The sequence below is a fragment of the Anoplolepis gracilipes genome, chromosome 13 (assembly GCF_047496725.1).
Source record: "Anoplolepis gracilipes chromosome 13, ASM4749672v1, whole genome shotgun sequence".
In the NCBI taxonomy this organism is placed as follows: Eukaryota; Metazoa; Arthropoda; class Insecta; order Hymenoptera; family Formicidae; genus Anoplolepis; species Anoplolepis gracilipes.
In genome coordinates, this window is record NC_132982.1 from 1,607,400 (window position 1) to 1,620,503 (window position 13,104).

General features: G+C 32.9%; 1 protein-coding gene across 1 annotated transcript in view; it reads right to left on the reverse strand.

Annotated features, from left to right (window-relative positions):
• Positions 1 to 13,104, reverse strand: part of LOC140672455 (odorant receptor 4-like) — a 60,020-nt gene that overhangs the window by 22,177 nt on the left and 24,739 nt on the right. Inside the window, exon 3 of the mRNA XM_072904633.1 lies at positions 304 to 586. Coding sequence (XP_072760734.1) covers positions 304 to 586 — 283 coding nt within the window. The remainder of the gene's footprint in view (positions 1 to 303; positions 587 to 13,104) is intronic.

Consider the following 13,104-nt stretch of genomic DNA (forward strand, 5'->3'; position numbering starts at 1 on the left):
AAAAAGAAATATGTTATAAATAAAAAAAAATAAAATGAAAAAATATTTTTTGTTATAATTTACCTTTACATTTACTGCACAATTCTAATTACTTTTTTTATGTATTGTATTAAAATCTCAATTTACTGCAAACATTGAATCTGGTCGAATGCTAATATTTGATGCAATCAAGAAAAGGAGCAAATAACTTATAAAAGCGAACGCGAATGTCCGCATTCACTGTTCGTTCAGCGTTCGTTCGCTAATGTATATCTAGCTTTAGAATACGCATATATAAAGAACAAAAAACAACAATACACTCACGTTATTAGATGGTGATGTCTTGATACGATGTTAATAATATGATGACGGTAATTTTTACGATCTTTTAACAAATCGTCAATTTTACATGATAATGCAGCAAATTGACCGCAAACATGAAGTGCCATGCTGAGTACAAAAGCATCTGGTCCAGCATAACCACATATTATAATTAGCACGGTTAGCATCAAATAGATACAAATGCATAAATAAGTTGTCATATCCTTGATCTCAAAGAAGGGATGAACCGGATATGGTAATTCATATGTGAAATTACCGGACATCACTATATACATTATTTCGTATTTAATTTTGTATTATCTTTATATGTTTATAATGAACTTACTTTAATCGCATAAGAAATATGCACAATATAAATATTAAAGATATTGCTTTTCTAATGTCTAAAACATAGAAATCGTTGATTGCGCATTACCGATCGGACACAGTACTGATCGGACATAGGTCCCGATCGGACACAGACTAAATTGGACACCAATCCGATTGGACACAGTACGACACAGACCAAGGGATCGATTATGTAATTTTTTTTCTCTTAAGCGCAAACATGAAAAGTTTCTTTGTCTTGATTGGTTAATTTTTGAAATTTTCACGTTTTCACCTAAGAAAAAAATTATATGATCGATCCCCTGATCGGACATAGTTCTCATCGGATACATGTATGGTGCAATCGGATCCAATATCTAGATTGTACGTACATGAAAGTACAATATACAGAATAAAATAGAAAGTTGGAACAATATTTAAACAATAAATTCTGCAGATTAAATCGAATCGAAAAGTCCTTTATTATTTTTTTATTCGAGCTATAATTACCGCAATGACGAGTTAAAAATGATATAATTAAATATTACAGCACGAGGCGAGTGGGGGGACTCATCGATCCCTTTCTTCCTCCCATCATTACTTCAACGAACTTAAGTAAAATTTGTCGCTAGTGAACCTCACACTACTTGCCCGCGCTATTCGTCTAATTATATTATTTTTAACTCGTCATATCACGGTAATTATAGCTTGAATGAAAAAGTGCTAAAGAACTTTTTAAACTACAGAATTTACTGTTTAAATATTGCCTCAACTTTTTTATATGCACACTCTTTATAGTGTTTTTTATTTACATTCTATTCGTAATTAATATTTAATAAATTTCTATTTATTGATTTAGGATAATATTTTTATTGTTTGTTTTCTACAAGGTAAACCTTACCAATTGATAAAAAAATTTTGTGTGAGATTTGTTTGCAAATATATTTTAATCTGTAGATTTTTGTCTAATATTTTATATTTCGACAACATTATGCGACAGTATTATATAATTATATGCATACGACATATCTTTTTCGTACAATTCACAAACAATCAAGTATGTGTATATTACCTATAAATTTATTCCGTAGAAAACATACGTACATACATACTAGGCTTAACATATTATAGATCTCTTATCTTTGGATTTTTTTTAGATATTCAACATAATAAAGACGGTTTAAATCTCTTTAAATCAAAATGGATTTGATTCAAGTGCGAATAATAGATAAGTTATAATTCTCAATTGTTTTCCATTATCTATAATTTTTTGGATATTTTGCAAAGCTTATTCAATTTTCCGAAAATAATCTACTATTTTTAGATTTTCTGATTTTTTTAATTACATGAGAAAACGTTAAGTTTATGTACTAAAATTATTTGTGAACTACAAAAATAATTCTAAGAGATTATTCAATATTTTTTAAAATTTTAGCTAAAACATGAATAATGCAAACGTTGATAATATAAAGATAATAAGGCATAAAAGATAATCAGAATAGCTATTTAAAATTAGGCTAATTAATTAATTTTGGATAACTATTCATTTTGAATACCCAGAAAAAAATTTGTTATGTATAATCATATATGATATATGACCATATAAAATTATATAGAAATATATAAAATTTTATATAAGTTATGTATAATTATATATAATAATATATGACTTATTGTATAATTATATATAATTTTATATTAATGTTGGCTAGATGTCAGTCAACGATAATACAAAATTATTCATCCTATACATAACTATACATAACTTATACAGAATTTTATATATTTCTATATACTTTTATATTGTTATATAATTATATATGAGAAATTTTTTACCGGGTACTTATTGAAATTAAACTGTCAAACAAAAAAAGTCAGATATAATAGAACCTTACTGACAGTGAATAATATCTACGTTTGACCACTAATATTGAGCGTGATCTCAATTGATCACGTTGAGATGGATCACGTTGTAATTGACCACGTTCCGATTGGCTACTGTCCCGATTGATTACAGTACTAATTTATCACGATGTGGTCTATTGTCATAACAACGTGATTAAATGAATTGCTTCCAACTCACACTACTATTTTGTTTCTTTTCTCTCTCTTTAAACAATAAAGACTAAAAGGCTCACAAATTAAAATTACGGAAGAACATGAAAGACATGTAGAGCCAAGCGCCAGATGAAAGAGCGCAAATAAAAACAATGTTTTGTAGTAAATTTTAAACTTTATTTTCAAACGTTTCGATCCATTTTTGGATCATCTTCAGTGATAAAAAGAATAATTTAGAGTATTACAAAGGCGCCCATGCTTTCGCAATTACATCAAATTATAACGCTAAGTCCCCAAATGGTTCACACTATATAATTAAAAGTAATGATGCCTGCTCAAATGCACTCTCAAGGTCAATGCCATAATTGTGAGAACAAAAAAAATAAAAAACCAGAGGGAGACTCATCACAAACTGTGAGTAACGCGAGACAAACGCACGCGACCGTCTCACGCCGTGTCAGACGCACAAGTAAACATACAATGATCCGAGAGCTGTTCATCAGTCGTCAATAATAACTACACCCTTAAAGAGGGGGAAATAACAAATGAGTCAAGGTCTAGATTCTAAAGTTAAGGCATCTTTTCTACAATAGATATGTATGCTTGGTTCAAAAACTCCTTATCTTCTTGTCAATCCAAACCATTCCTTTGACGTCTGATAAACAGCATTTCTCATACAAGTCTCTTTTTCAAATAGGGCCTCATCCAAGATTTCAACGTTATCCTAATCAAATTCGTGGTCATTCAGCCTGTGATCCGTAATAACAAATTTTTTCGTGGTATTTCTATTAATATGGTTTTTATGTTCTTTAATTCGCGTTTTCAAAATTTTACTTGTTTGACCCACGTATATGGCATCACAATCATTACACGAGATTTTATAAACCACATTATTATAATGATCTTTCGATAAAGCGTCCTTATGAACACGGATGAACGAACGCAACTTATTCGTTCCCGTATAATACAGCCTTACGTCAAGATCACGGACTACATGTCCGAACCGTTCTGATTTTGGGCACATAAGAGATATTAAAATATGAGACCCGAGTTGAATTGTTGACGAGATTTACGTTGCCATTCCTCAAATTGTTTTTTTTGTCTAACAAATAAAATCTTAAGCCATTCACAAAGTATGTTAAAAATCAACGACAATGGATAACCATTATCGTTCAAGATATTAATGACGAGCTCAATATTCTTTTGATGAACTCTTGGATACGAAAGTAAGAAAGCCCTATCAATAAAATCGAACATTATATCCTTTTTATGCCAGAGAGGGTGACAGAAGTAATAATTTAAGTATTTTCCAAAGGTTTGTTTATAAAAAACATCATTAAGTGAAAAATAAGTTAAGTTAAGCACTATGAACATAGTATTGATAAAGTACCGGCTAATGTTCGTCTTTCTGTACGTCAGATATCCTCAAGTATTATAAATAAATTAGCTACTCTCAAATTTGAAATTATTGTTCGATAAAGAACTCATGGATGCCTTATGAAACATAAAGAAATTCATGCACAATAACCCAGATGTGTTTTTTACGCGAGCCGATAAAGGCAATGTGACAGTCGTCCTTAATAAGAATATGTATTTAGAAAAAATGAATGTCTTTCTTGGTGATACAAAAACTTATATTATGGTGAAAAAAGACCCCACTAGAATGATTGTTAAAGGTCTACACGATTTGCTTGCAAAGTGGAAGAGATTAAATTACATTTCTGACATTATACATATATAAGTCGCTTAATTGTACGAGTGGAGTGTTGCCAAGAGCCTGTGGGCTACCTAAAATTCATAAGCTTGGCTGCCCCTTACGAATCATCGTCTCTTCTGAAAACACCTCGTTACATGGATTGGCTAAGTTCCTTCACAAGATCATTCACGGTTCAATGCCGGTTTCGGACAGTTATGTGGGCAATAGTTTCCAGTTGGTAGAGAAATTTGCGGGCTTCTACATTAGCAACCAATTCGAATTGGTCTCACTGGATGTGGTATCGCCATTCATGAACTTTTGAATATGAATATAGAGGTGGATAGTATAGCTACAAAATGGGATTTCATCGAAGGGAACTGCAGTATGCCTCGGGAGGAGTTTTTGGGGGCACTCCGGCTTGTGCTTAATTCAACTTATTTTTCATTTAATGATGTTTTTTATAAACCAACCTTTGGCGCGCCCATGGGCTTTCCGCTATCTCCGATAATAGCGGATTTGGTAATGCGTGATTTGGAAATTAGGATGATAGGAGATCTATCATTTGATCTTCCGTTTTATATTAGACTAGCTTTTCGCCCCGTGCTTCACGCGGGCCTCAAAGCCTTTTCTCAATACTGATCTCGCTATTATTAGTTCTCACATAATTTATAATTCTTCAATTTTCAAAACTTCTATATATAATATTCTTTGTAAAAAAATTTAGATTTTACTTAATAAGATATCCTTGATTACTTATTTCTTCAATCTATTTATACATATATATTTTTTTAATTATAGGTTATGTTTTCGCGAAAAAAATTTTTAAATGGCAGAGAAATCTGGAAAAACATTTTTTTCGCGAAAACATAACTTCCTATAATTAAAAAATTAGATTTAAAAATTTAGAAAAAACCACATAGGAACCATCCCCGAAAAATTTAAAACGAAACATTTTGAACACATTTGCAGAGAAATCTGAAAAAAATTTTTTTTCTTGAAAACGTAGCCTGCTCTATCATTTAAAATATAAAAAATTATTAAAAACTGTGATTTCTCAATGTTTCGAAACATTTTGGACACATTGGCAGAGAAATCTGGAAAAACATTTTTTTTCGTTTTATTTAAAAACTTTAAAATATTAATTGTTTTATTTAAATAGTTTAAAATACTGTTTGTTTTTTTAATAGTTTTATATATTGATTGTAAGAAATTTTCTATAACAAGAAGGTACATAGAATAATAAAATTTTATTTTTGTTCTTTGAAAAAAATTGATAGTATTAAATTTATTTATGCCTTCAAATTAACCGTATCCTTGCAACGTTCAGCGATGACTGTCTATCGTTAACTGATACTCATTGATCTCTGATTGATGTATACTTTTAGATCTAAATGTATATCAATCGAAGATCGATAAGTATATAGTTAATGATAACGACATTCGTCGCTCAGACATTAAAAAATTCCCTGATCCCTTTTTTTAACAGCAATTATTTTCATTAAAATGCTGGTACATTATTAGCAATAATTTATCAGGTTAAGATTTTAAGAAACTGTTTGCGTCATGTTACCCTATTGTTTCTAACAACTTAATATACGATCGGTTAGGTTTCATGAAAAGGCAACTGTTTCTATCAAGTTGCTTACAAGTGTTGGTGGCAATAAAAGTCGACAATCCAATAACCAAAATCGGAAGCCGCTTTCCTCAATATGGAAAGCAACTTAAGCAAACAAGTTCAAGAAAATTAATAGCAACCTGCAGGCAACTTGCTATCTGGATATATATATATATATATATATATATATATATATATATATATATATATATATATAAATATAAATATATACAGGGTGGACCATTTTAATCCATCCAGTCGAATATCTCGAAAACCAAGCCCAGGAGAGAAAAATCTTTCAGACAAAAGTTATATGGTTTCGAGGGGGCCATAAGATGGTACCATTGGTTTGACTTGAAAAGTCATTTAAAGGTCACGTGAAGATCACTTCAAGTTTTTTAAATGGAACACCCTATATATTTTTACATATTCTTGTAGCTCATCTCGAGAGCTTTTCAAAACACTTATGACAAAATATTTTTTATTAAGTATTTTTTGAGTTATAAGGCTTCAAAGTTGCAGTATTTTGACATAAAATACAAGATATCTCGTAAAATATTCATTTTTTGATTATCTTACTCTAATACTTTTATGCACAGATTAATGAGACGAATCAATTGGTGTAAAGAAAACACATAATTATGTTAAAGTAAAAATCTGAATTTGCAATTAACAGTTACACATTTTTATTTTAACATACTTATGTGTTTTAATTATGCCAATTGATTCGTCTCGTTATTCTGTGCGTAAAAGTATTAGAGTAAGATAATCAAAAAATGAATATTTTACGAGATATCTTGTATTTTATGTCAAAATACTACAACTTTGAAGCCTTATAACTCAAAAAATACTTAATGAAAAATACTTTGTCATAAGTATTTTGAAAAGCTCTCGAGATGAGCTACAAGAATATGTAAAAATATATAGGGTGTTCCATTTAAAAAACTTGAAGTGACCTTCACGTGACCTTCAAATGATTTTTCAAGGTCAAACCAATGGTACCATCTTATGGCCCCCTCGAAACCATACAACTTTTGTCTGAAACATTTTTCTCTCCCGGGCTTGGTTTCCAAGATATTCGACTGGATGGATTAAAATGGTCCACCCTGTATATATATATATATGACCGTATCACCTCTCGAGTGTAGGTAGAGCGGGTTAAATGGAATAGAAAAGTCCTAGTACCATTTTGCGATTTTCGGAATAATTATTGAGAAATTAATTTACAAAGATCGGCAAATCCGGCGCGAGTATCAGGCCGCTGCAAAAAAGATGGCGAGAAGGACGATTCTAAGGACGGTCGCGCGTGCGGCGTAAATAGGCACCATTGCCTCGCGGTTACCAGGGGTATAGACGAGAAGCGTTGATAAGAACAATAGATTAGCGATTATTATTTAGCGACCGGCCTAGCGGTGGGCCGTCTTTCTTGCCATCTTTTTTGTGGTAGGCCGTCCTTCTCGCAGCCATCTTTCTTGCAGCGGGCTGATACTCGCGCCAGATTTGCCGATGTTTGTAAATTAATTTCTCAATAATTATTCTGAAAATCACAAAATGATACAGGACTTTTCTATTCCATTTAACCCGCTCTACCTGCACCCGAGAGGTGATACGGTCATTTTGAGACACGCTGTATATATGGGATGAATCGCGCCAACCAGATCACTTGTCTGCCCAAAATTTGTAGCGACCTACAAAGACGTTCGATAGCTCAAAAAATTAGTCTTTACTAGTACTTTCGAAGGTCATGTGGCCCGTTTTGAAATTCAAAATGGCGGATCCATTAAGGCGGGGGGAGGGGGGAGCAACAAAAACTTAAATGGCATGTGGGGTTGAGTGAGGGCTCGTTCGAAAAGGCTTTCCGAGACGAAAACAACGCGAGGTTGCCGAGGTCTTTACGATTTTTTTTCGCAAAGTTATGATTATTTGAACATTTTTATGTTCATATGGTCATATGGTCATATGGTCGGACACGCTAGCAGTCTTGCTTTGATTGGCAGAAAACGCCATTATAGTTGATTCTACTATCTTTGTTGTAAATGTAATTTTTTACATTTTATTACAACACTTGTTTGTAGAACTTGTTTACAATAAAAAATAGGTTTTTAGCTCTTTTGCTTCAATATTGCACAATAGAAATGATGTCCTTCGCAGCAGAATACCTTTTTACTTTCAATACTTTATTTGATGTCGGTATAAATTCGGCTCATTTGAATGTTGGTGACAGCTGGAGCTGTAGAAAACCTTTTATTCAAAAATTTTTTTGTTTTTTGATGATGTTCTTTAGAGTAATAAAAGAATTTAATATTTTCAAATTTTCCTTTTGCCCAAGTGAAGAGCCTAGTTGAGTTCAATATAGCATTATTCTGATGTACTTTCTCTGAAAAAGGAGGCTCGTTATAGCTTACAAACGAGTCGCCTCCCTTTTCAGAGAAGCTCCAAGACCGTCACATGGTCCTTTACCATGTGACGGTAGCATGAAAGTGCCATTCGGCTTCTGCGTCGAAATCGTCCTTGTGATTCATTAAATTACTCATTTGGTATCTATTTTTAAAATGCTGTTTAGCACCATCGGTAACGTAAATGATTTTTTTAAATTTTGGATAAATTTTTCTAATTATTGGTATCACATTTTGCTGCATTATATATACAGCAGCTGCGTCATGAGTTGTGCTATCTGATAGTAAAATGATGTTTTGATGTTCTAATTGTTCACCAGAACGGTAATAAAACAAAACTGTGAAAACTGTGCACTGATCATTGTTGTAATGAAAACCCTGTGCTGCGTCTTGTAAAACGTAGGCGTAATTTTCAGCGAAATCGCACTGAAGTAATACCTCGTCTTTTTGTAAATTTTCCTTCTTATTAGAAATGAATTTTGACTGAGCTTTCGAGATGAAGTCGTGAGAAATTAGTTCTTTTAGCTTTTTGCAAAGTTCTTCTACGAAATCTTCGGTTGGAAGACATTCTTGTCTTAAAAGTGCATCGATCAGTAGATTGCCATTTACTGAAAATTACTTGCCGAATATTGTTTTGATTCAATATTCCTAACAGAAGATCAGAAAAATTTTCTAGTTTAGGGCCCATAGACAATCCTTGCATTGAAGCACATGACAGGTATCTTTAGGTTTATCACAAAGAATGAAACGAATGCAATTATAATTGTTTAAGATAATTTTTAAATTTTTGCTGAATGTTTCCAAACCTGCAGCTTCGATCATCGCCTTAACATTTTGATGAATAACGCAAACGCATACATTATGCGTTCCTGAAGTACCAGCAAGAACACACCATTTTGGTCGAAGTTCAACAAATTTGGTCAAACCAGTAGAAAATAAAGGATATTTCTTTTTGAAGCAAGTGTGCAGTACTTTAATGTCACTCAATAATAAACGCTTCCGCTTTTTTTCCTTACGATCATTGATACGTACAGTGACAGTTTCCTTTTTGTGCGACATTATACGACTGTTCTCATCATTTTCGTAAAACTCAATCACTTTCGAAACTGTTTCATCAGGTAAGTTCCTCCCTTTTTTCAATGGCGGCATTGTTAAAACTCCGCTCGATTTTCTAAGATCTTTTGCTTGTTTGGCCATTCTATAGGAACTCTGAAATTCTTCAGCTATTTGACGAATACTCCAACTTTCTGGAGCTATTGTGAGTATACTTACTCGGAGGGAATCATTCTCAGGTAAATTTTTAAATTTATGTTTTAAACCTTCCAAAAGATCTTCTAATTGTTGTTCTCTGGACAAACAAATCTTTTTACTTGGAGAATGATCATTAGCATTAAAATCCGAATTTTCAGTGTCCTCACAAAATGAGGAATCCCTTGCCTTTGTCTCATTACATATTTTTCGGCGTTGGCTGCAAATTTTTGCGTTCAGACTTAGGTTTGGGAACATTTTAGAGATACTCGCTGAAATATTTCTCAGACTTTTACGGATATGACCATCTTCCTTAATGGGTTAGAACATCTATCGGAAGATAACTTTTTTGGCTCATTTGTAGCGTCCTTGCGTTCCTTTTCCATTTTCTCTAATTAATTTTTATAGATTATTTTTTAAAAGTCTACTAATTAGAAATCTGATAGTCAAAGGTAAGAGCAGTCAATTTGAAAAGGACCGTTGAAATCACCATAGTAACTCTCTGAGCAATCTATGGTATTAGTTCACCACCTATCCTGAAAAGGACTGTTCGAGAACCAACACCAGCTTACTGAACCGCGAAAAAGAAATTTTCACCAACTATCCTGAAAATGATTGTTGGAGAAAATATATCGATAGCTCACTAAGTTACCGATGGAAATGCTCACTAACTATCCTGAAAAAGACTGTTAGGGAAGCCACCACAGTAACTCTCTGAGCAACCTATACTATAGGACCTATAGTATTCGCTCACCAACTATCCTGAAAAGGACTGTTTGAAAAACAACATTTGATTTTAAGAAAGTTTCGCTTTCGAAAAGTCACAAGCGACCGTGTGAAATAATGAGTTTACAAATGAAAACTTTTGCTACATTTCGATACATTGTTGTATTGAAACATTACAGAACATACATTTCTAATAATGTGTTTACAAGAGAACATTTGCTACATTTCTATCGTCACTCTCTCTCTCTCTCTCTCTCTCTCTCTCTCTCTCTCTCTCTCTCTCTCTCTCTCTGTCTGTGTGTGTGTGTGTGCGCGCGCGCGTGTGTGTATGTGACAATACATTTCATATGTGTCGTTTACTTATTTTTTACAAATTATATTTACAACAATTGTAATTTTTTTTTGTAACTTGTAAAAAAAATAAACAAGTTTTACAAACAAGTGTTGTAATAAAATGTAAAAAATTACATTTACAACAAAGATAGTAGAATCAACTATAATGGCGTTTTATGCCAACCAAGGCAAGACTGCTAGCGTGTCCGACCATATGACCATATGACCATATGAACATAGAAATGTTCAAATAATCATAACTTTGCGAAAAAAAATCGTAGAGATCTCGGCGACCTCGCGTTGTTTTCGTCTCGGAAAGCCCTTTCGAACGAGCCCTCACTCAACCCCACATGCCATTTAAGTTTTTGTTGCTCCTTCCTTCCCCGCCATATTGGATCCGCCATTTTGAATTTCAAAACGGGCCACATAACTTTCGAAAGTACTAGTAAAGACTAATTTTTTGAGCTATCGAATGTCTTTGTAGGTCGCTTCAAATTTTGGGCAGACAAGTGATCCGGCTGGCGCGATTCGTCACATATATATATATTTAATTACTCACTCACTCACTCACTCACTCCGCTCACTCACTCCGCTCACTCACTCCGCTCACTCACTCCGCTCACTCACTCCGCTCACTCACTCCGCTCATTCACTCACTCATTTGTTTATTTAGGTAATGCAATTATATTGTTCATTAAATATTATATTTTAAAGTTAACAAAAATACATATAGAGATAGTAAAAGATCGCTATTGTTTCTGTGCAGAATATGCAATATAATACAGCACGAATTAATAAATTTCAATCGATCACAATTTGAACTGAATTAATCCTTAACAGAACATGCAGTAAGATTGTGGCAATATTATACAAGGTGTCCGGTAATAATCGCCCAACCTTTCATGGACAGATAGAGCAAGTCAAACCGAATAGAAAAGTCTTATACCATTTTGCGATTTTCAGAATAATTATTGAGAAATTAATTTACAAACATCGGCAAATCCGGCGCAAGTATCAGCCGGCTGCAAAAAAGGGCAAGAAGGACTGCCCTAAGGCCGGTCGCTAAGCGCGCGCGACGTAATAGGCGCCATTGCCTCGCGGTTACCAGGGGCATAGTCGAGAAGCGTTAATAAGAACAATACATTAGCGATTATTATTTAGCAACCGGCCTAGCGGTGGGCCGTCCTTCTCGTCATCTTTTTTTGCAGCGCGCTTGTACTCGCTCGGATTTGTCAATCTTTGTTAATTAATTTCTCGGTAATTATTACGAAAATCGCAAAATGGTAAAGGACTTTACTATTCGGTTTGACTTGCTCTATCTGTCCATGAAAGGTTGGGCGATTATTACCGGACACCCTGTATATATAATTTCCAATTTTACTACAATATCTTATGTTGTATGGGAAGTGATCGCATTGCAAAGTGACTTTAATCACATGATTTATAGGAAGTACTTTAAAAAAAATTTCACTTTCGTTAATATGTTCATGTTTATGAAAATATGTATATATGTTTATGTGTTTCTCATATACTTATTTTAATAAATTATAAGTAAATTTTAAAGTACTTTATTTTTTCTGCTTATTACTATATATTTTTAAAAACAATACATTATAAAGCAAAATTATCTGATATATAAACACGTTGCGACGCAATCCTCTCTCAGTTCAAATTGCGATCTACATATTTTGCTGGTAATACATTATTTTCACATATATATTAATTTAAAAACAAAAACTAATAACAAAAGCAAAATTACAATAACAGAAAATAATAAATTTAAATCATAATATATAATAATTTTTAAATAATATTTCTTTAAATAATTTAGTAATAAGCAGAATTTTTCCCACCATCTCTTCCCAAGCCACTCAGATTGCTATTTACTAATATAAAAAAAATAGACTATTATATTAAAAATAACATAAAAAATAGACTATTATATTATACAACAATTTATGTGTAAACATTTTTATATTAATTTACGTTTATCACTCAATGACATGCTTTCTTTTTCTGAGCCGCTTCCTGTACTTCGATGACATACTGCGGTTCCCGAATTGGCATATTTCTTATCGCTCTACTATCGATTATTTCAGGAACCAAGCAGCGGTAACATTTTTAATTCCCAAAATCTGTTATCATGTTTGACAAACGTATATTTTAATCCAAAGGGTGTCCACACAGCAAAAATGCAATATTTTCTTTGCGTTATGTGGAGCTGCCCTTGTACTTGGAAGTAATACGCGTGCCTTTGATTCATACGAGTGTCATCTGTTTTATCGAAAATTCGATGAACATCTGCATTCTTATTAAGCATTGCATAGGTCGGAAACACTTGCCGCGCCGCAGAAGGACATTTAATCTCAACGATAGTATCGTCTTCGATAATGCCGTCAGGCATT